Source organism: Choristoneura fumiferana, chromosome 14 (genome assembly GCF_025370935.1).
Source record: "Choristoneura fumiferana chromosome 14, NRCan_CFum_1, whole genome shotgun sequence".
Classification (NCBI taxonomy): Eukaryota; Metazoa; Arthropoda; class Insecta; order Lepidoptera; family Tortricidae; genus Choristoneura; species Choristoneura fumiferana.
Window position 1 is genome coordinate 10,078,712 of NC_133485.1, and position 25,851 is coordinate 10,104,562.

General features: G+C 37.4%; 2 protein-coding genes across 5 annotated transcripts in view; one reads left to right on the forward strand and one right to left on the reverse strand.

The window, feature by feature from the left end:
- Window positions 1–25,851, forward strand: part of LOC141435103 (ADAMTS-like protein 4) — a 441,311-nt gene that overhangs the window by 22,924 nt on the left and 392,536 nt on the right. The window lies entirely within an intron of this gene.
- On the reverse strand, window positions 10,058–16,378 carry LOC141434912 (uncharacterized). The gene is made up of 3 exons (XM_074097400.1): window positions 14,976–16,378; window positions 12,582–14,465; window positions 10,058–12,462 (listed from the first exon to the last, which is right to left on the reverse strand). Exons 1-3 carry the CDS (start codon window positions 15,313–15,315, stop codon window positions 10,058–10,060), a joined length of 4,629 nt encoding a protein of 1,542 aa, XP_073953501.1. The 5' UTR covers window positions 15,316–16,378.

Below are 25,851 nucleotides of genomic sequence, written 5' to 3' on the forward strand. Positions count from 1 at the left end.
ATTGTATTTACCAAACTAGTCTTTACTAACAGTTTTACTCACGTTAACCATTAGATTCGGCTGTTGAACTGAAATTCCAGCATTTCTCTAATCGGAAATCGCCAAAAATTTTATCGCGGTTTCACTTACGACGCATGAAGTGCATTCGTACAAAAACCGTATTTTTAAACTAAGTGATTAAGGTTTTTCTTTTTTACTTGTGTCAATCCCGATCCCATCAGATCAGGATATAAAATAGTCTATGTGTTGTTTCAGCCTGAGATCCGATTAATTCAGCAAAGTCGATCGGTGTCTCTTTTGCTCTTATACCAGGACATAAAGAAAGAAAGAAAGAAGACATTTATTCACATTCACAAAGACACACAAACACAACAAAATTTTGAAATAAGAATCAACAACAAAAATAAAAGAAAACATGAAAATACATACACGATTTTGTCCCCGCAAAAGTGAACCGGCCGCTGACTCAGCATTTTTTACCTTTTGAAGTACGGAGCCCAAAAAACAAGCTATTGCCAACTTGTTACTTTCGTCTTGACTCTCATCTCATCGATAATAGTAAATGTTTCAATTATCAACAGCCAATTGAGACGGGCATTCCGAAAGATAATATCTGCCTTAGATAAATCATTCAGAAAAGATAAAGTAATTAACGACAGCGTTGAAAAATCCACGGTTCGCGGTCCGGTTTTTTATCGGAACATCGATACGTTTAAGTCAAACGATGGCCATCGATCAATCGGCTAAATAATTATCGGTATCGATTTTTAGGTAGTGATTTGCAACTGTTTTATTATTTTATTTTCCGTTTTTAGTACCTTTTTTTTCAACTCGTGTATTTTAATTTAATTAAGGGAGTGTAACAACTAACAACTCGGTTTCCTCTATGTTAGGTACTTTTTTAGGGTTCCGTACTATTCCGTACCCAAAGGGTAAAATAAAAACGGAAACCCTATGACTAAGACTTCGCTGTCCGTCCGTCTGTCTGTCAGCAGGCTGTATCTCATGAATAGTGATAGACTGTTGAAATATTGATGAGCGTAAAATTATTATTGTGGTGTGTATATACACTAAATCTGGTTATTGTGTTTACGAGGAATATTGTAATAAAAAAAGTGAACTCAATAATTCTCATTTTAATCATGTATGTCTTGTCGGCGACTTCAATTTGCCAGATATAAAATGGTTGCAAAGCCACCACTCAGGGGAACTCTCACCTTCTGATGACATAACCTGCCCGAGTGGGAGGTTATTGTTGGATACAATCAACTTTCTTGGCCTCAAACAATTTAACAAATTTTATAATGTTAATGAAAGAATCTTAGATCTTATTTTGTGCAATAATGAATGCGAGGTATTTGAACCGGAATTGGAACTCTCTAATATTGATCGACACCACCCGGCTGTTCAATTTGTCCTCGTTATTGGAGCCCATAGAAAACGTCCCTATGAACTCACGGTTAAAATACAATTTCCACAATGCTAATTATGATGATATTATAGAGGCGGTAGGGGATGTCGACTGGGCATTTAAGCTTCAGGAACTGCAGCCTAGTGAAGCGGTTGATCACTTCTATGATGTGATTTACTCAATTATTGACAGGTTCATACCACTTAAAAAATATAAAAGCCCCAAATACCCGATTTGGTTCTCTCATGCACTAATCAGTACTTTAAATAGGAAAAGTAAAGTTTGGCGACGCTGGAAAACATACAAGTCTTATTCCGATTACCGTGAATATGCATTGCTTCGCACGAGATGTAAAGTTTTGATATCCAAATGTTTTTCAGATTATACCCACCATACGGAGAAGGCCATGAAACAAAATATTAAATCATTTTGGTCGTATATATCATCACTTAAGTCTAACTCCTCCGGTTACCCAGCGACTATGTCCTATGGTAATACATCTTCGTCATCACCTCAAAATATTGCTGAATTATTTTCAATTTTTTTCCAATCCGTATTCGAACCTGGTGAAGATATTGGTGCTTGTGACTTATCTGGCTTGCCGATCTCCGATGAAGCCCCAAACCTTTCGAACTTGCATATAAGTAAATCACAAATTTTGAAGAAATTAAAAGGAATCGACATCAAAAAGGGCGCAGGTCCAGATCAGATTAGTCCTATCTTTTTAAGGAACTGTGCTCAGGTGTTGGTCGATCCGCTTTACATAATTTTTAATGGATGTTTGAGTTCGGGGTTCTTCCCTGATCGTTGGAAGGAATCGCTAGTAACCCCAATCTACAAAAATGGTTCACGTTCCCAAGTCACTAATTACAGACCGATATCGGTACAGTCGTGTATTCCTAAAATATTCGAAGGACTGGTTCATGATCAAATCTACCCTTTCCTTGAACCCATTATCCAGCCGGAACAACATGGATTTATGAAGTGTAAATCTACAGTTACTAATCTAATGCTTTATACTAACTACCTTTTCGAAGCTATGGACAAAAGAATTCAAGTTGACGTTATATTCACTGATTTCCGTAAAGCTTTTGATAAAGTGGACCATTTATACCTTATTAAAAAGTTGGCATACAATGGAATTCGCGGCGATCTATTGCGGTGGTTTGTGTCTTATCTAACCAACAGAACGCAGGTTATTGTTCTGAATGGCTACAGGTCTGACTATGTGACTGTAACATCTGGAGTGATACAGGGATCCATATTGGGTCCGCTACTGTACACGTTATTTGTTAATGACATTAAATCATGTTTCAAGAATTGCAAATTCCTCATGTTTGCAGATGATTTGAAGATCTTTAAAACAGTCAAATCCATTGACGACTGTCATGGGATTCAAAGAGACTTGGACAATTTCTTTACTTACTGTCATGTGAACAAGTTACAACTTGCTAGTGATAAATGTGTACACATGTCATTCACAAAAAATAGGAAAAGTTTCATTAACTTTAATTATAACATTGGTTCAGTACCCATAAAAAGAGTATCATCTACACGAGACCTGGGAGTCATGTATGATGATAGATTAGATTTTAGATTACATGTTGAGCGCATAGTCTCAAAGGGCCTCCAAATGTTAGGTTTTGTCTTGCGAACAACTAAAGTTTTTAAAAATGTCTCCTCATACCTACTTTTGTACAAAGCACTTGTAAGGCCACACCTCGATTATGCGTCAGTGGTCTGGAACCCATTGTATGCCAAATATTGCAAATCTATTGAAATGGTTCAGAAAAAATTCTTGCGAGCTATGCACAGGCGTATGACGGGGAAGAGAATGAGCTATTCTAATTTATTGGGTTATTACAAAATACCATCTCTTGAATCTAGACGCAAGGTGACTGATGTGTTAACCCTATATAATATATGTAAAGGGAACTATAATAGTACGGAGCTCCTTGAGCGCATTAACTTTAGAGTCCCTGCGCGCACAACTTCTCGATCCGCATCCTTGTTCGCCGTCCCCACCTCGTCCAGCAAGGCGGGCGTGCGCGCGCCTTTGCGCCGCTTTTGCACTACCTACAACAAGCTGTTCATATCGGCTGATATTTTCAATAATTCTAGGCAGAAATTTAAAAACAAATTGTACGAGATCCTATGTTGAGTGGTTTTGTGTCAGGTACAGTGTAGTAGTCCAGTTATAAATACCACTTACATGTTTTAGTGGGAGCTGGGTAGGAAGAAAGTGCATGTTAGTCTCTAAAACTATTTTATAAGAAAATAATGTTTACACTTACTTCTGTTTGCTCTCCTTAAATAAATAAATAAATAAATAAATAAATTTTCACAGATTATGTTTATAATTGTGGCCGCTATAACAACAAATACTAAAAACATAATAAAATAAATATTTAAGGGGGGCTCCCATACAGCATACCTACGTGATTTTTTTACCATTTTTTGCTAATGTCTAATGAATGCTGTATAGATGGTACGGAACCCTTCGTGCGCGAGTCCGGCTCGTACATGACCGGTTTTTGAAGACGTCAGTGAAGACAAGTATAGCAAATTTGTGTACCTATACTAACAGCGAGCTCTTGCATCCCAAGATATACCTAATTCATGCCTGCATAGACCACATTCTCTTACAGTCAAAGTCTCATCTAGACGCGACGCGACCCGGAGGGGTTTAACTAACTAAAATATTCAATTTAAGCTGCAGGTAGCTTCGCAAAATTAAATAATAAGACAAGAACAGGCTTGTTCGACTGGAATCATCATAAAATCAGCAACTAATCTCGACGTCTGACGAGCAGAATCATTGATTTCGCGTTGATTATCAGCTATTACCTGCCAGAGACGCAGGCGCCGTCTGAATGGGTGATAAAATTATTAATTATAATTATTAAGCCAGAGTGTAAGTTGATTAATGGATTCGTGATAGTACGAGTTAAGGCGTGGTCCGTTTATACGGAAAGGCGCCAGCCTACGCTGATTTTGAGATTGCGGTAACAGGAATAGTCACTTTATAGTCAAGTTAAGATTTTATAGATATAACATATTACGTCTGATGATAATAAATTGAAGGTAACATTATCGGACTAAAATGCAGTAAATAATTACTGTTTCCGATTTTTCCAGCAAAGTTAATACAAAAAATTTCATCATCATTATCATCATTTTATTAGCTGTAGGAACTCCATAGACATAGGCCTCCCTAAAAGTTTTAAGTTACTAAATTTAATGATATTTTGATTGACAAATTGGTAATTTTAGGAAAATAGTATATATTTATTCTTTTAATATAAAACGCGAGCTAAGCCTGTTTAGTCACCTCTGATTCTTCGTCTTTATCCGTGCAACTTTCTTGCTGAGTGTCCTTTTGTCGACTGTACTTGCGTTGTCATGCTATCTACATATCCGTACCAAGTTTTAATCAATCCAAACGCTAGAAGTGGGTGAAATTTGTCTTGCAAGATTTAAAAATAATTTACATTCGTATATTATAAGTTAAATAAAAGCTTACAAAATCGAAGTAACGCTCGGTAGTTCCGTGATTTTGGTAAATTCAACAAGTACTTATGTTTTTTACGAATTGATAGTTTCGAATAAACCCATCCTTGAGTCGGTAGATAATAGTGTTAATTTCGTAAACGGCAGCGTTGTTTAATAGTCACAAAGGGTTCTGTGAACATGCCTTTAGCATTTCTTCTTACTTTTCTATAGCCGATGGTATAAAGACGTGTTACACGTTGACGCAATATGAGGTAACAGTAATAGTGGTTAATTAGTCAGTGATGTGGATTTGGTATTGTTGAAAAAACGTTAGTCACTTATTTTAGTGAAGCTGCTCATATTTACTGAAAGTATGATATAATAAATTATATTGTAACATGATTTCGAACATAAATAAATTCGGATGAAATATCGAGATTAAATACAAATTATTTTTGTACTGATTTTAAAGAAGTTGGTAGGTAGGTATTTAGTTTTATTATTTCGAGAAAAGTTCCCTACCCCGTGGGATTGTCTTGAGACCGAATATTAAGCTTAAATATATATTTGCTAAAATTTTAGTTTATAATACAATTTTTTTTGTCACTTAAGTTACATAATATGCCTAACACTGTTTGCACTAAACACGGTTTGCAAATTTTAAAACTAAAGTTTACCAACTTATACCAGTTATATTGCTAGTTAAATTTATAAAAGCATGTCAAAAGGTCCATGTTTTACTACATGAACGACAGGGTCATCTTTTATTACTACAACAGAACTATTAAGTATTGTCTTTATTATTGTCAGTAGCTATTTTGGTTTTACGATGTCCCTTAATTACTTTATGACTTCCAAATTTTTCAGAGGCGACTCATCTTTCTATCATCTGACATGGATAGTAAAAAGTAGAACAGTATTATTTAAGTAAATAAAAATTCATAATTTAACACTTATGCATTACTGTTGGGTCTGTGTACCATCAGCCAAATATGTGGTCTACCACCCTAAAGTTGATAATCGCTTGCATGTCATAAAACAATAACGCCAACGTGTCTGTCAACTTGCAAGTTCAACTTTAGCGACATATTCATTTGATAGGAACTTGTTTAAAAATTGATAGACCACTTATTTGGCTGATGGTACCTAAATGATTCACAAAAGAACGCAATCATTTGCAAACAAGGATCTTGGCATAGACATTCAGCTAAAAAGGACGTCAAACTTCGTTTTGCAAAAAATAATCAATAGTTGACTAGAAAAAATTGTCACCATATCGATACGATACGATCAATTCTGATTATAAACTAATAATATCGGTACGTATTGATAAATAGATCGAACGATGACTACATCATTCATCTTTGTTTGTCGATAAAATATTCATCATGACAGAGTTGCTGGAGGAACTCAATTCTATGTTTAGTATTCTCAGTATCGTCTCCAAGCATGTGAGTTTTAAAATGAACTAAGACAAGACCTATTTTATGTCTAATGTTCGTATCGTACTAGTACCAGTTAACGTTAACACACTCGAGGTTTGTTGACCACAGCTATGTGTACCTTGGACAAACCTGTCCATCTAGGCCAGATCAATTTGGCCAAAGAGGTCTTAATTAAATCGAAAAAGTAAATCCATTGTTATAAAATAATAGTAGTATCGATATCGACAACGATTCCTGTTAATAGCAGTCCTTTGAATACTGATAAAATATCGATACTACTATCGACAATTTAACCTACTGCTGCAACACTAATGTCAATAGTCAATTTTATTGCAATCACAACGTCACTCCGTCATAAATCATAGACAAAATATTCGCTAACCTTTATCACTCTTGATACCAAAATAAAGAAGATTAGTCACGGTACCAATAAAGTCACATAATTTTCGTACCACGCTGAGCTTCAAGCATTACTTTAGCATAATTACCTTCCATGGCATTTGAGCTCGGCATCGGAGAATAAATCCTGTAATAACACTAATAACGATAAAATTCCTTAATGTCGAAGTAAGGTCAATATTTTGTAAGCTATAGCATTCCCTTCATAGTCCGGACACGACTATGAGCGACCGGCGGTGCAGAAAATAAATTTCTAATACATTGCGTATGTTGCAATTTATCTTCTGCACTGTAAGGGCATGGACCGCGCAATGAAAATGGAATTACTAGTAGTGTCGCACTGGTTTATGAAAACCTGTAGCACCAAACAGTACTAGCTAAGAGATTCTTCGGTTTATAGGTTTGACCAAACGGTTTTAACGTCGTATGCTGATTGATTGTTTTGCATGGAAAGATATGTAAACAAACATCACTTATATTTTAGAGATTGCTATTTCATAACTCTGAACTATGAAACTCATGCCTAATATTTACAGCACTAAACAAAGGGTTTCTTATGGATAAGAAATTTTAAATCAAGGTGTCCGATTTATATACAAAAATATAACAGCTAATGCTTTTAGACTAAGTTATCTGGAATCAACCAATTTTTAAGTAAATTGTTGATTGGTTAAATGTTTTAGCATGAGTTTTTTTTCAATGAATGGCTTCTGTCTAATGGCACATGCATTAGCATGAGTTACATTTAGTTATTATAACCATAACCAATGTCAAAATAGTCATCAAATCCCTTTGATTTGATGGCTGGTTTGGCATTTGTTATATTATTAAATTAGCTTGGTGCAACTGACGCTTAGCTAAACAAGATTCTTAAATAGATATTTTAATGGTGCAAGATTATTCATACTTTATCCGATGAAAAAAAACGAATACAGACATGTAAATCATGGATTATTTTATTATGATTTCGTACCCCAAAAGAAAAAATAAACTCATAAACGATCATTCGTGCTTCTGTCTATCTGTCTGTCTTTTCATCTGTCACAGCCACAGCCGATTGACATAAAGCTCGCAGAAGAGTTTTCCACGCGGCTTCCTCCAGCTGTTCCCAGACGCGACTAATTGAGATATAGGCATATAAGAAATGTATCTAAAATTCCAGCCACCCAAGTTCCAATGTCATCAATTGGCATGGTCATAAGGAAGAACCAGCGATCTATGTCCCTTGACTATTGTGACGCGGAATAAACTAGCAGGCCAATGAGGCGTGCGAATATCACTCCTAGATTGATTTTATGGAGTACTTATTTGTTATTTGCTAGAAGGCAGACATGCAAGAAAAATCGTGCAAGTTGCATTACATTGCGGCGCTCGATTGACCACTACAAACTGGTTGGCTTTATGGACTGGCAATGTAATGCAACTTGCACGATTTTTCTTGCAAGTCTAAGCTCGGTTTAAGAGGCTTGAGTGCTGTTTCAAATAGGCTAGCATTTAATACAGATCTAGTAAATAAAGTTTAAGAAGCCGTGGTGGCCTAGTGGTTTGACCTATCGCCTCTCAAGCAGAGGGTCGTGGGTTCAAACCCGGCTCGCAACTCTGAGTCCGAAATTCACGTGCGGAATCACATTTAATATTTACCACGAGCTTTGCGGTGAAGGAAAACATCGTGAGGAAACCTGCACAAACCTGCGAAGCAATTCAATGGTGCGTGGGAACTATAGCCCAAGCCTTCTTGTTCTGAGAGGAGGCCTGTGCCCAGCAGTGGGACGTATATAGGCTGGGATGGAAATAAAGTTTTTCCATCGTATTTTGTAGAATAATTTCGTATTTAGGTATCTCGCTTTCTTAATAAGCTTCAGTAAACTTCAGTAAGATAGTTGAGAAAGCAAAATAATTACGTACTTTTCCGACAAAATAAGACCGAAAAACATTTCTCACTGCATTTGTATGTAGATTTTCAATATTTTATACAACCCTTACATATCGAGGGGTCTTAAATTCGAGTACTGTGTTTAGGTTTAATTAAGTAAGACATTTTTAAGACATTACTATGTAAAGATTATTAAAATTAAAAATATCTTACAACCATAAACTGACAAACTCCAAGATTTACATAACATTTGTTATAGTTTAGTAGTTCGTTTTTTATTTCAAGTTTACATATTTGTGGAACTTAAAACTAATAAGCCACAAGAAAAGGTCAAACGACTACTTTCTTCAGTTTAACGACTAATCTAAGAACTAGAGTAGAAGTAAGCGAATCTAAACGGGCGGAAACATTTAAAACAATAAAAGACACAAATAAATCAACGTCGAGATTTATAACCGAACTAATGCGAATTTAAACGATACTCAAATGTTTTTTATCCAAACATCCGTACATTAATGGCTTAGTGAAAAAATAGAAATGTGTCAAATTAATCAAGAAGTGTTGGCGGACGTTGACATGTCAACTTGACACACGTGAGGTTATTGACATGTTCTCTGACGTCTGCTGCCGTCGTTAATAATGAAAATATCTAGCAAATAAAAGTAAGTGTTTAGTTTGTGTGTTCGCCTTTTGTTTCTTTAAAAAGCAAATCATTTGTTTTTTTTTGTGAAACCAGTTTTTAATGAATTTAAATAATTGACAACAGCGCGTAATGTCCTTACTAGTAGCACAGATCGCTTTTAACTTTTAAAAAACGTGGCTCGAACCTCCACTCTACAACATTTTCTTACGCTAATATGGGTCCTCAGCTGTTTCAACTAAGTAACACAATGTACCCACACTAAAAATTATAACCTCGTAGGAACATTCAGGTTAATTATACGAGTAATATACACTCAGTGTTCGATTTAGCTTTGGTAGAGGCTGGTATAATATCTTATTTCTGAAGGATTTGTACTTTTATAAAAATGCACCAATGTCACTCACTGCGTTTATTCGAAGGAAGAAAAAAAGATGGCCGTTGTGCCAACATACAAAATATTGTTGGGGTTGCCAACATGCTGCCGCCGACAAATGACAAACGTTAATTTGACTGTATTATAGCAAAAAAAGAACTAAAAACAAATAACATTCATGTCGTAAAATAAAAATAAACTTAAATATGACAATCTTGTCATTAAGACCTACAATCCTTGATTGACAACTTGACACTAGACTGAAATAATTATTAATTATACATGAATTTAGTCGCCAAGTTATACTTGCTATGTCATCAAGATTATACAACACAACAATTTATTCTAATTTAACTTAATAGTATATTATGCTATGTTTGCAACAATATAGCAATCAAAATGGTTTACTCTATAAACTAAACTATTCAGTATCAATAGGAAGTAGACAAATTTTAGTGACAGATCGTCTATGGCTCTTGCCATTAGGCAAAGACACCTCTACAGCTCTTACTTTACCGTCAATGCCTGGGAACACATTCGTGACTCTGGCCATGGGCCAATGCAAAGGTTTCGAGTCATTTTCAATTAAAATTACTAAAGCACCTATCTTAACATTAGGTTTAGCAGTTTTCCATTTAGGTCGAGTTTGTAACATGTTTAAATAGGTTTTATGCCAAACTTTCCAGAATTGCTGGTACATATTGCAACAAATATTCCAGAATTTTAGTCTATTAATAGGTACATCAGTTACATCCTTTTCAGGGTAGGCGTTTAAAGCGGTGCCTATTAAGAAATGGCCGGGCGTGAGGTAAGTGTAATCATTTATATCTGTGGACATAGGAGTCAATGGCCTACTATTTATGACAGCTTCGACCTGGGCAAGTACTGTACACAGCTCTTCATAGGTAAGCAAGGCTTTTAACATGACACGTTTAAGATAATATTTAGTATGCTTGACACAGGCCTCCCACAGCCCCGCAAATACTGGAGAATAACTGGGTATAAAATGAAACCTGATGCCCTGTTGAGCTGCATAAGCCTGCACCTGCTGTTGGTGCTCATGAGAACCAAACAGTTTATAAATTTCAGCTAGTTGGTTCCTTGCACCTTTAAATGTTGAGGCATTGTCGCTGTAGATGTCGCTAGGCAAGCCCCTCCGTGCAGAAAATCTTTTTAAGGCAGCTAAAAAAGCCGGTGTTGTTAGGTCAGAGGTCAGTTCTAGATGAACTGCCTTGGTTGCGAAGCAAACAAACACACAGATGTATGCCTTAGAGACCACGGCGCGCCTAACCCTCGACTGCTTGACGGAGATGGGCCCAGCGAAATCCACACCAACCTTTTGAAAAACTCTGCACGCGTTTACACGATCATGGGGCAAGGAACCCATTAGCTGCTCGGCTACCTTTGCCTTTAGTCTGAAACAGGTGAGACATTTAAAAGTTGTTTTCTTAACCTCACTTAAGCCATTTATGATCCAAAATTTTTGGTTTATTGATGACAAAGTAATTTTTGGGCCTGCATGTAAATTTCGAATATGTTCATTGTTTATTATTAATTTGGTAACACGTGATTGGTTAGGCAGCACTACTGGGTGCTTTTGCGAATAAGGTATCGTCGCGCAGTCCAGTCGTCCTCCCACTCTTATGAGCCCTTTGTCATCAACAAACGGATTTACATTGGTTAAGCTACCCTTTAAGGGTTTATTTTGTGTTAACAATTTAATTTCAGCATCAAAGTATTTTTGTTGCTCATGCTTTACAATCAATAACAATGCATTGTTCAACTCTTCAGTAAGCAAAAAATTGGCCTTATTTTTGTTAGATTTCAAATTGCTGCAAAAACGCAATACATAAGCAAGAACACGTTGCATTTTGTTAATATCAGAATATTTATCGAGAAAATCTAAGCATAGTGAAGAATTCGCTTGAAAACCAGAGCACACTGTAGCGCCAGAGAACTCAGAGCCATCGCAGCCAGCTTTTAATTCTGGTAAATCAGTAGGTACATCAAATTCGTTACCTCGAGGCAGCTGATATGAGCTGTCAAGCAAAAAGCTGGGCCCAGTCCACCATAGCGGGTGCTCTTCGAGCTCATGCGGCTGAACGCCCCTGCTGAGACAGTCGGCAGGGTTGTCGCTCGTATTGACGTACGACCAACTAAATTGTTCAGTATGTTGTAAAACAACCTTTACTCTGTTCGCAACATAAATGTTGAGTTTAGTTATGTCAGTCCTTAGCCAAGCCAGAACTATTTGAGAGTCTGAGAATAAAATAACATCATTGATGTTTAACTTGAGGCTCATAGTAGAGTGCACCTTTGCGACTAACTTAGCCAAGAGTAAGGCGGCATTGAGTTCTAATCTGGGCACGGTAAGCTTTTGATGCAGTGGGTTGACTCTAGATTTTGAACAGAGTAGAGATTGTTTTACTGTACCTGTTTTGTCAACGACTCGCAAATACACGCAACACCCGTACGCAGCAGAACTGGCCGCATCCGCAAAACCTACTAATTGGACAGATTTAGTAAGCTCAGTGTCAGTCACAACATTTCTTTGAATTTGAATAGGTTTCATTACAGCTAAGCTTTTGTAAAATTCGAACCAGAGCCCTTTTAATTCATCATTTAAGCAAGAATCCCATCCCATTTTGGTAGACCATAGCCTTTGTATGATCAGCTTGGCTGACACAATGATGGGTCCGACCAGTCCTAATGGGTCATAGAACTTGGCAATGTGACTCAGTATCTCGCGTTTTGTTTTGGGGACGCTATCTGTTGAACTTGGGCTGGTTATGTTGATAGTATCTGTCTTGGTGTTGTAAGACACACCTAAAGTTTTGAGACAGTAGTTTTGCTTTTGTAAGTCAACTTCATCAAAATGTTGTTTGTCAAGTGGTATATCCTGCAGTAATTGTGGGCAATTAGAGGACCATTTGTGTGCCTCAAACCCCCCAGCTCGAGAATTTTAATGAGTTGGTTTTTCATGTCATACAATGATTCTAATGAATTGCTCGAGACTAAAATGTCATCACAGTATGATTGATTGCGGAGGATTGTTGCTGCCGCAGGAAACTCAACTTGATATCTATTTGCAAGCTCTATAAGGCATCGAGTTGCCAAGAATGTGGAACATCTCATTCCATATGTTACTGTATTTAATTCTATACACTTGATACTTTCATCGGGAGTGTCTCTCCAGAGTATGAGCTGTAAAGATCTGAATTTGGGATCAAGATTGATCGAGCGAAACATATTTTTCAAGTCCGTACTGAAGACATAGCTGCCTATACGGAATTGCAAAAGTATGTCGAGTAGTTCTTTTTGTGTAACGCTACCATTTAATAAAATGTCATTAAGCGAGCGTCTCAGTCGTGTGTGCATTGATGCATCAAATACTACTCTACACTTAGTTGTCTTTTTATCAAGTCTTATCACAGCATGGTGTGGTAAGAAAAAAACAGGGTCTTTAGTGAGGTCATATTTATCGATGTTTATGACTGAACCATGGCCTAGTGCCACATACTGATGAATAAACTCCTTGTATTGTTCAAATAGTTGAGGTTCCTTTTTAAATCTTTTTTCCAAATTCAAAAATCTTTGAAGAGCTTGGTTAAATGAGTCACCTATTGTTTCGTTAACCTGACTTAATTGCACTTTCAATGGCAGAGCTACTTGAAATTTTTTATCCTTTAAGATCACAGACTCTTGAAAAATTTGTTCACTTTGATCAAATTCAGAACTTTTTTCTGGGAAGATTTCAGGCACACTTTCGGTTTTCCAGAATTTAGAAACAGTGTCATTGATATCTGAGTCACATTGTCGACAAAATAAAGTTATTTGATTATTTTGTTGTGAGTGACACTGATTTGGTAAAGTACCTGCTATTACATAACCAAAGCGGGTGTTCAAAAAGCATAGCTTGTGGTTGTTCGCATGTGCTGGTTGCTCTGCTGACTGCTGTGCTGGTTGATGGCTGCTGGCTGCTGCTGGCTGAGGAGAGGCTCCTTCAGCCTGAGGCAGCAACACCTGGAAAAACACATCGGCAGCCATTAATATATGTATATTGCTTGGCACATCAAAGTCTGCATCAGCAAGCTTGATGTTAGTCGGCATGGAAATATTCTCCCTGCTGAAGCGCTGTTGTGGGAGTTTTGAAGTTATTTGATCCAAAACATAGCATGTGATGGGTAATTTGTATTGTGACACCAATGAGTGTACTTCAAGTTGGACACATTTATTCATTGTGCTATGTGCATTGCCTATACCTATGATACCTGTATTCACAGTCTTTGGTTTTAAATCAAGGAGCCTCACTAGTTCTGCTGTAGCAAAAGAAGTCTGCGAGCCACTGTCCAGCAGTGCTTTGACTAGTACTTCAGTGCCGTTGTTAGTGACCAATTTGACCCGAACCGTTGGTAAGAGAACCTGTGTGGAGGAAACTTTAGACATCATAGTTACAGGGGGCTCAGCAGTTTCTGCATGTAGCATAGTGTTGTGCTTGCCTTTACATATAATGCACTTGAAGTGATATCGACACTTTTGGTTATGTTTATTCAAACAAATATTACATAAATTGTTGTTGGCTGCGAACGCTATACGTTCGTCAGCAGGCAATAGTTTGAACTTTGGACAACTAAAAAGCTTGTGTTCACACTTACAGAATAGGCAAGAAGTGGTGCTTGCTGCTATGTTGGAGGCAGAAGGATGAGCAGTTTTCTTTTTGTTCTGTTGCTCGAAGCGCTGCTGCTCGAAGCGATGAGTTGGTTCTAAACGCTGCTGCATAGGCGCGCGGGCTGCAGGCTCTGCATTCTCTAGCGCTAGAGCCCGCTTGTCTAGGAAATCGAACAGTTGCTTCAACGTGGGTTCCTTGTCATCTTGACGACTGAGTTGGTACTCTTTATTGGTGTATGAATCAAGCTTTTTTGTTAGAATACACAAGAGGACAGGATCCCATGTGTCAACAGATTGGTTTAAATTCTTAATAGCAGCTAGTTCTTGCTTTGCATTGCACACAAAATTTCTTATGTTTGTTGAAGTAGATTTAGTTATACATTGCAATTCCAACAAATTATTTATATGCTCATTAGTTATTCTGAATTTATTGTCATACCTATCTTTTAATATAGTAAGTGACTCACTATAACTTTCACTTACTAAAGGCAAATTTTTTATAAGAGCATAGGGCTCATCTGCGAGATAGTTTCTGAGATAATACAACTTTTGAATGTCTTCTAAAGATGAATCATTATGAATTAGAGACTCAAACAAACCTATGAATGTCTTATACTCGTGACATTTCCCAGTAAATGTAGGAATGGTTATGGTAGGAAGCTTGGTTTTACCATTTTTACTCGAAGTCGAGGCAGGAGTGTCCCTAGCTGTGGCGACTGCGCCGGCAGGCGCAGCGGATGGCTGCACTGTCAGTTCCCGCAACATCACTAGCGCTCGCATGTAGGCCTCTTCGTACTCGTCGCCGTCCTCGTCTAAAATCTCCATGCAGAGCTCCTCGTACTTGCTGAACAAGGATGTCAGCCGCTCCTGCTTCACAAGAAGGTTTTGGCGGCTGAGCTCCGATGTCGACTCTTGTAGACTCTTGATCAATTTCGTGAGCGAAGCCTTTATATAACCGCGCTTCGCAACCAGGTCGGCCTTTCTTGCTTCAGGATCTTCTGTCGACTGCATGACTTCAGTGTGTCGCGGAGGGAAAATTCGCTGCCTGCTTCTGAACTGCACGCGCACGCTGGACACTCGACGCGGCGTTTGATTAAAGCTTTTTCTAGAGACAGTAACTGCACGAGCACGTAGGTAGGATTAAAGGTAGAATGAGCCTTTCGTAGATTGTACTGTACGCGGCTTTGTTTGGTTGCAATTAATATGAACGATTGACACGGCGTGGTGTGCCTTTCTTCTATTTTCTCTTCACGAAAACAGCACACGACACGCACTGTATTGTACACGCGTTTGTTGGAAGTGAAATTATCGACTTCTTACGCTGTGACGCGACGTTGTGTGCTTTTCTCTGAAAACAACCCACGGTATATACTGCACACGTGTTTTTTGCAATCACGTTGGGAACTTGGAATGCTCGACGCGGCGTAGCGTGTTTGTTGTGAAAATAGCACGTCTTAAGTACTTGCACGCGGGGCTGGAACGTAATTTGCTCGACGCGGCGTGGCGTGATTATTATTATTTTTTAATGGAAAACAGGGCTTTGTACTTGCACGCGGGGCTGGAATGTAATTAGCTCGACGCGGCGTGGCCTGTTTCTTGCTTCTGAATGGAAACCAGCGCTTTGTACTTGCACGCGGGGCTGCAACGTAATTTTGCTCGACGCGGCGTGGCGTGGCGTGTTTCTGAATGGAAAACGGCGCTATTTCACACGCGATGTAAGTAATGGTTTTTCCAATAAAACCAGCACGTTTTACTTGCCCTCGGGGCTGGATGGATGTAACGCAAGTGCTCGGCTCGACGCGGCGTGGCGTGGCGTTTGGCGTTTGTATTGTAACGGCACACTATACTGCACGCGGGGCTTGGTGAATAGATGCTTTCGAATCACTTCAGAATATTGTTTTTGTAGGTTTGAAGGACCATGTTCGATTTAGCTTTGGTAGAGGCTGGTATAATATCTTATTTCTGAAGGATTTGTACTTTTATAAAAATGCACCAATGTCACTCACTGCGTTTATTCGAAGAAGGAAAAAAAGATGGCCGTTGTGCCAACATACAAAATATTGTTGGGGTTGCCAACACTCAGTTGTCAAAGAAAAACAAACAAATTTCCATGTACCACCATTATCGATCAATGTATGAATTGTAATGATCAAATCTTTGCTTAAAGCCGGTTTGCAATGAGGTAACTAGCGTCTAATTGTGCGATAATTCATAACGAGTAAGGTAACTTAACCGAACGAAGTTCAAGTTTAACCTAAATTAGTGAACAAACATTCATTGTGTTAGATTCGTTCCTTTCCTACATTTTATAACGTGACGGATTGGCGTTAGGGAGGAGCGGGTACAGTGGATCATCAAAACTTATGTACAGTGGAATGAACTGAATCATGTACCAGGGTGGAATCTTTGTGTTTTGTGTAAATGTTATGTTGACATACCATATTTTTATCAAGGAAATAATAGTGAAATTGATTAAGTATTAAAAACTGCAACACAAGGCGATTGATGAATTGTGTTTTAAACTTTCACGATTCTCACTCATAAAAATATTTGTGGACTTAATCACGACTACTATACATATTTATTGTTAAAATTAATTACCTCGATGTATCGACCGTACTGGGCCCGCGTGGGACCTACGTCCCATGCCCTCTTTTTCTGAGAGGAGGCCTGTGCCCAGCAGTGGGACGTATATAGGCTGGGATGAGGATGATGATGATTTATCGACCACATTGCAATAGCCGTGATCTGTGCAAAAGGTTAGGTACACCTCAGGCCAAAAGTATGGCAACAAGCTTATGTGACAGTAAAAAACTGTGATTTTATTTTATTTGTGATCCGAAAACAAACGAGTAAAAAATATAATAGAACATTTTAAAAGTAAATAACTAAAATTCTCTTTAATAAACATTTCATAGAAAGGCCAATTAAAAACGTCTATTTGTAACTTTTCTCAATTTTTTTTTAGTCTGTCTTTTACAATATATCAATAATATATATACTTACGGATGTTTTAATACTTTGATCATTAAGATCATTTTCTGTATTCTTACAAAAACATGTTTTTGAATTTGAATTTGGGTGTAGTTTTAAACTTTTGAGGCTGCTTATAGTAAGTTTTGCGTTACCAATACACAATAGGTAATAATAATGGGAACATTAAAATATTAAGAAAAACAACTTTGTTTTCATATTTTTGGCCTGGGGTGTACTACAAAAAATCGGATTTTTTTCCATCCAACGTGGCCCCAATCTCCTCTAGTGCATAATGCATGCGCCAGACCTCCTGGCCGCGTAACTGGCGCGACAAATTCATTGTACCACGCCGGCTGCAGTGTCATCGATCTTTACTAGCATACGTCTTCGTAGATTTTTCGACAGCTCTAAAGTAGAATAAGTATGAAAGTTATGAGTGTCGTAGATTAATTTGGAACGAGCGAAGATGAATACGGTTTTAACTTGTTAGTGCTTTTTTTGGTTTCTCGTTGCAATTTTTACTGCTGAGTGTATAGAGGGGTAATGAGGGCTTTGAGTTTTCAGACGAGGCCTGTACATTACAGCTGAGTTTTTAAGCTTCTGAGCAAAAATTCAAACAAAAATATCCGAGCACGCAAGCTTCTACGCCGTTAACAAAATAGAGTCAGTCGTGTTCACATATTTTTGACCAAATTTTTGTTCAGAAGTTTAAGAACCTGCACTATACAGTCCGTATCGGTGCATTTTATTCTCCACTGTTATCTTGCTTGTAGTTCTACAAACGTTTCAAATGCTATCAGTTTGCTGTCGCTTCTACTGAAGAAATGAGTCAGGTAGTCTTCTTAGCCATTTTCTACCATTTTAGTGTAGGCCTCCATCAGCTTTCTCCACTTTTCTCTGCTCTGTGCTACCTGCATCCAGTTTGACCCAGCTATTCTCTTGATGTCATCCTTCCATCTCATCTGCGGACGTCCTCTCGGGCGTGTCGCGCCCCAGGGTCTCCACTCCAAGGTCTTCCTGCACCACGAGTCGTGCTTTGGCCCGCCCATTGCCACTTCAGGGTAGCTATTCGATGAACAGCGTCTGCGACACCACTTTGCTCCCTAAGCCACTTGTTTGTTTTTCGGTCCCTCAGCATGCGGTACATTTACAATTATTTAAAATTTCTTGCTCGTACGACCGTAGTCTTTCATTTCTTCAATATATGCGGGAAAAAACTGATAGCTGTTGAAACGCTTGTAGAAAATTACATATCTGTAACACAAGCAATATGCATACTATACTTAAATTCTTCAATACCGTGCCCAAAGTTGCGTAAAATTTAATTAGGTGGTCTGCTCCCGCGCATCTCGGCGGAGTGACGCGACTAATAACCGTGAAGACGCCTGAAATAAATATCCGCTTCATTGACATACCTTTCCTAACGGGTTTAATGTTTCTGCATAGTTTTGTATATAGTCCCAATGTTGGGCTGTTAAAATAACGGGCTTTCCTGTTATGTATAAAACTGTCTTGGTTGTCTGGAAGATATCACTTTTAAGCGATAAGACCGCCTATTGTCTACCCTGCAGTTTGTCTTTGTATTTTAACTTATTGTACTGATTTGTGGTACTCAATAAAGAATTGTATTGTACCTATTGCATCTTTGGAGTGACTGTTCATTGGTGCTTTCACGATATTTAATGAAATGAAACCGATTCCTCACGTCTTAAATCGAGTTTAGCTCGACATGTTTCGTAGCCCTTATTCTTGGACCAACCCGACTCAGTGGCTGCTGTAACACGCGCGCCACCGCTCTGCTCGCGCGACGACGGAAAGAACTTCGAGCCAAATTTGATTTAAAACGTGAGTTAATGGTTTTCTTTCATTAAATATGAGTGAGTCAGACGGTAATTTCATGTTCAAAGGTGCTTTCATGAATTTTACCGACTCTGGTTTTTGGTTATGTTTGATACTCACGACTTTGTTCTTTAGACTTAATTCCGAACAGAAAACTTAGCCACATCCTCAGTAACGGCCAATACTTAATTGAAATCAAAAGTTGAATTTTAGAGCATTACATACCAACAGTCCTTCAACATTAAAGTCACAGTCACAGGTAACATAATTACTATAGGTAATGGCAAAGTTGACAAAGACACATTGTGGATGTTGTCGCAACACGGGCGCGACGCGCCGGGTCACCGCCCACCGAACTGGGACACATGTATTCACACTTTACGATTCCCGATCGATGCATTCCAAATTTTCGATTCCATTCACAAATACCTGCACTCGTGCGCATGTCCCGCGCGGTTTGGTGTATGCTTTTCATTTGACAGGTGATTCTGTTTTAATTTTTTAGGGTTCCGTACCTAAAAAAGGAAAAACGGAGCCCTTATCATGGTGGATCACTTTGTTATCCGTCTGTCTGTCCGTCTGTCGGTCAAGACCTTTTCCTCGCGAACGCGTCGAGGTATCAAGTTGAAATTAACACCTATAATACTTACCCATGCTTAGTAATAAACGGTCTTAACTCAAAAATCGTAAATTTTGGCAAATCGAGTTTAAAGTTTAAGTAATTAGCACTTCTCGTTTCCGTTGAATTCTTTGGTAGGATTTAATTTTGATTACTATGTTTTTTATAATTCCTAACGTTGTATATAATGTCTACTTGCAGTTTTTTCTTATAAACCAATTTGTTTTTATATATTTAATAATATTGCTAAGGTTTAAAAAAAACATTGCATTCATATATCACTTTATTACAAAATGTAGCGAAATAATAAAAATAATAAATGATGCAAGTCTAATACAACACCAAGTATTCAAGGATTATTTTTAATAAAACGAGGCAATCCGAATTATATCACTTCATTTTGCGTTTGATTTTTGTGCTAAAAAGAAGTAAATCCAAATATGCTTTTATTTGCTTAAAAGTTATTCAAAATACTCATGTTTTCCTTCTTGCAATAACGATCTATCTTCAAATGGCTCACGAAAGCCAACTTCTTGCTCGCAAGTAAGTCGGAACATGACTGAAGTTAGCTGCTTTAGCACCAAATAAAATTTGCAATTTTGTTAAAAGTAAAACGCACCAAGTCGTGCTATCTCTTTATAATACCCGATTTAGGCTGGTTTAAGAAAGAGAGCCGATAGTGCTCTCAGATATAAGCCGTTTTAGTACAATAACTAATTTTTCGCCAATTTTGAGTTAGGCCCGTTTATTACTAAGCATGCGCTATGCCTATATTTTAGATATTGTGTTAAATATTTTCTATTTTATATTTTAGAGGGAAAACAATAGGATAAAACGTGAAAAATCCTCGAGACTCCATAAACGGTCTATTTACATACAAATTTGTACGGAATCCTCGGTGCGCAAGTCAGACTCGCACTTTTTTTTAATATGGCTGTTTTCGTCAAAGAACAATACCAGAGTCTCGTGTACATATTTTGCGCTTTATTTAGTTAGAAATTCTAGAAAAAGACGTATAAGAGGTAATGATGAATGATCAATGACAGCTCAAAACCCTAATTTTTAGAGCATACATAAATGAACATATTTTTTATCAGCAGTCATAAGATAGAAATGTTATTAGCGGGATAGGGATGTTGTTGTGGGTTGGAAAGATAGGAATGTGGGATAGGATAGGCTTTATGGTGAAGGAAAACATCTTGAGGAACACAAACCAGCGAAGCAATTCAATGGTGTGTGTGAAGTTCCCAATCCGCACTGGGCCCGCATGAGACTACGGCCCAAGCCCTCTCATTCTGAGAGGTGGCCTGTTCCCAGCTGATGATGAGGAATATTTAGTACAAATCTGCTTTTCTGATGGTGTGAACGCTGTGCTTAATTTATACAAGGTGTGGGTGAAATAATCCGGAATATTTTTCAACATAATTATAGGTAGTTTGGTTGGGTTACCTAACTGAACACCCATGGACATTTTTTTGAACAGAATTTTTAGTACCCACAAAATTATAGTCACGCCTTTGATATGATACCTACCTACATTTTTAAAATTGACAAATGCAGATATGTACATATGTACAATATTTCCGAATGGTTAATTTTCAAAATGTATACTTACATAATATGAAACCATAAATGTTATCTAATATAGATTAATACTAATCAAACAAAATGTCAAAATGCAAGCGTCCATTCATAAAGACGTCTGTGCTCTAATTACAAAGTATAATCACAAAAGTCATAAAATCAACAGTACCAAATTGACCTATAACTAATTACAGGGCCTATTCGATACCGTCGAAGTGACATTACTTATCTCACTCTAACCCGCATTCCGTGCAGTGTAAGAGTGAGAAACAAATTGATTTGCGCCCATTACGATATCACTTTGAATTGGACAATGTCAGATATAGTCTGATCGTAAAAGTCTGATAGTAAATCAATGTGTAAAATTTAATAAATTTTGTCATGTTGTTTTGATTCTGCTGCAGCTCTTCTCTTCAATCTCACATGGGAACTTCAAGCAATATAATATCCGTTGGAAGCCCTGGCGTATATACATTGGGCTTTGAGTGACATTTGCCTTTTTTTTTAGTTTAGGTATACATCATTTTGGGCTGCTGTCGAAATTTAGCCCTTTTTACCGAACCACAGCGACTCTAAAGCTAACAGCCCTCACAGCTCTCTATGTCGTTTATTTTTATTTAATTTCTTCCCTTGTGTAGGTTGTTTTATAGTTGTTTATGCTTAAATCATCAAAAAATATGAAGATATAGCTTAGCTATAAGTACCGCGAGACGTCATGCCAAGTGACACTTTTTAGCACATAGTGACGTCACCGGCCCCTCCCGAACTTTGATGCACTTCATCTTTGGTAATTTTATGTATGATCGACAAAAAAAATACAATGCCCAATATTTTCTAATAATCTAACTAAATGACTTAGCATAACTAGCTATACGACTCCGTCCGATCCCGCGGGAACTATGCAATTTTCCGTGATAGTAAGTTTTTTTTATTTTTAATAAGTACAAGCTTTTTTTGCTGACTGTACTTTTTGTTGACTGTACTTGTATTGTCACCTAAACTCACTGATGTCCTAAACTACATATCCGTACCAAATTTCAAGTCAGTACTATTAACCATTGAGGAGTTCATGAGATGTCACCACCAGATTATTGTCACCAAATTTACATAAGTATGCCAAATTTCAATCAATCGGAGCACTGAAAGTGGGTCAAATTTAGCTTCCAAGATTTAACCCAAACAAACAAATAAAGAATAGTGTCTTAAGGGCGGTAAATAAGGAATTACGAACGAGAGTCTATTAGAAGCCCGAAGTCGAAGACTGAGGGCTTTAATGAGTCGATGTTCATAATTCTAGTACCGCCCGTGCGACATACAATGTTTTTCATCATATTTGCGAGTAAAATCGTATATTTGTAAAAGAAAATCTAAATTTTTGCAAAAATTGCCGATACCGCTGATTGCGCTCGCATTTCGCATTTATAATAATACTAGCTTTTTCCCGCAAATTCGTCCGCGTGGAATAGTAACTTTTGGAAAGTGTTTAATTTATTTAGGGTACCTATTCTGCCAATAATAGCACATAGAAACCTCTACGGTTTACTGAAAATAAGCTATTTTAATACATTGCTTTATATCTAAACTATTTTTTTTGTTCTATTTTACATAAATATTTTGCGGGTAGCCATATTTTAGCAATACGACGTGTATTCTACCCTGCCAACACAAAAGGACTAATTCTTCATAGTCAACTCTTGACATCTTACGTCCTTTATTGTAAGTTAGGAGGGTAGGATTATAATTGAGACGTCATTCTTACTAAGCATAGCTACACATTTTTCCGATAAGTATACTTATAGTAAATTTGTTTGGAATTCCTTAAGAACTTTCATCCCCATATTTTCAAGTATGAAAAATGTCGAAATGTGAAAAGAGTCAGAACAAATGTTTTTTAGGGTTCCGTACCTCAAAAGGAAAAAAATGGAACCCTTAGACCCTTTATCCCGTAAACGCGCGGAGTATGTATCGAGTTGAAATTAAAACCCTAAACTCAGGTCAATAGTCCCGGAAGCTGTGAAAAAATCGAACTTCTAAGTTAATGCAATCAAAAGCTACAGTCATTAAAAAGGTGTTTCCATACAAATCGCCTTAACAGAAAAAGGTTTAGGGTACTTCCGGCTGTCCTAGAAACTTGGAATTTTGTATAAAGGTAGCTCAATTAGCAATTTTTTTTCCTAACGCTGGATATTCATTCATAAATACCTACGTACCCTTGATGCGCGAGTCTGAGTCGAATTTAACCAGTTTTTTTTGTTCTTATCGAATACCTAAACACAAAGATTCATCGATTTATCTGTGATAATGACGACGTTCCATATAAATTTTCATCCCCTATTTCATCCCCTCGCAGGTAAAATTTTCAAAAACGCTAGAACAAATATCTAAAGTGCCCAAATGCAAAGTTTCATAAAGTACAATCGATTTATATTCGACAATGACGACCTTCATATAAACTTTCATCCCCTATTTCACCCTCACTCAGGAAGAATTTTAAAAAACGCGCGAACAAATATCTATTTATCTCTTATCACGTGCCCAAATGCCAAGTTTCACAAAGAACCATCGATTTATCTTCGACAATGACGATCTTTATATATAAACTTTCATCCCCTATTTCACCCCCACACAGGAAGAATTTAAAAAAACGCGCGAACAAATGTCTATTTATCTCTTAATCACGTGCCGAAATGGCAAGTTTAATAAAGACCCATCGATTTATCTTCGATAATGACGACCTTCCATATGAACTTTCATCCCCTATTTCATCCCCTCACAGGTCGAATTTTCAAAAAAGCTCTTACAAATACCGACTTATTTTTTATTAAGTTCCTAAATGCCAAGTTTCATGGTTTTATCTTCGACAGCGACAAACTTCCACCATATAAACTTTCATCCCCTATTTCAACCCTTAAAGCCTCTTTTTCGCGATAAAAGATAGCCTATGTTCTTTCCCAAGGTCTATTCTTTCTCTGTACCAAATTTCATCCAAATCGGTTCAGCGGTTTTGGCGTGAAAGCGTAACAGACAGACAGACAGACAGACAGACAGACAGACAGACAGACAGACAGACAGACAGAGTTACTTTCGCATTATAATATTAAGTATGGATAAGTGGGATATTTTGTTTACTCAGGAATCCACCCAATTCAATTCCGTTGGTAATACAATTTCTCAGTATAATTGTTACGTATACAGATCTTACCAGATCAATTATCTTAATGGGAAGCTGGGAACAGGCTAAGCCACTGATTACATTCCCAACTGATGGTGTTACATAATTAAATGTCGGCTATGAATCTTATTGCCAATTTATAGCGTAAATAAGTAATGTACGATAAGGACGATGGCGAGTTAGTGAGCGTTATAACTCTAACAGTTTATTTTGTGGAGGTTGTAATGGGTGGAACAAACATAAAGGTGTATTATCAGATAGGTGTTAAGTATATTTAAGCGCTTTTCTTGAATCTATTGTTAGAAACTTACCTACATTATTTTGAAAAACTTAAGATTTTACATTAACCTTCTGTTTCACCACCCATTGATTAATTTTAACTGTCGGATAACTGTGATGCCGTCTCCGTCTATTCGAACAAAAAACAAACCGAGACGGCATCACATTTATTCTTCAGTTAAAATTAATCAATGGGTGGTGAAACAGAAGGTTAATGTAAAATCTTAAGTTTTTCAAAATAATGTAGGTAAGTTTCTAACAATAGATTCAAGAAAAGCGCTTAAATATACTTAACACCTATCTGATAATACACCTTTATGTTTGTTCCACCCATTACAACCTCCACAAAATAAACTGTTAGAGTTATAACGCTCACTAACTCGCCATCGTCCTTATCGTACATTACTTATTTACGCTATAAATTGGCAATAAGATTCATAGCCGACATTTAATTATGTAACACCATCAGTTGGGAATGTAATCAGTGGCTTAGCCTGTTCCCAGCTTCCCATTAAGATAATTGATCTGGTAAGATCTGTATACGTAACAATTATACTGAGAAATTGTATTACCAACGGAATTGAATTGGGTGGATTCCTGAGTAAACAAAATATCCCACTTATCCATACTTAATATTATAAATGCGAAAGTAACTCTGTCTGTCTGTCTGTCTGTCTGTCTGTCTGTCTGTCTGTCTGTCTGTCTGTCTGTTACGCTTTCACGCCAAAACCGCTGAACCGATTTGGATGAAATTTGGTACAGAGATAGAATAGACCTTGGGAAAGAACATAGGCTATCTTTTATCGCGAAAAAGAGGCTTTAAGGGGTTGAAATAGGGGATGAAAGTTTATATGGTGGAAGTTTGTCGCTGTCGAAGATAAAACCATGAAACTTGGCATTTAGGAACTTAATAAAAAATAAGTCGGTATTTGTAAGAGCTTTTTTGAAAATTCGACCTGTGAGGGGATGAAATAGGGATGAAAATTCATATGGAAGGTCGTCATTATCGAAGATAAATCGATGGGTCCTTATTAAACTTGCCATTTCGACACGTGATTAAGAGATAAATAGACATTTG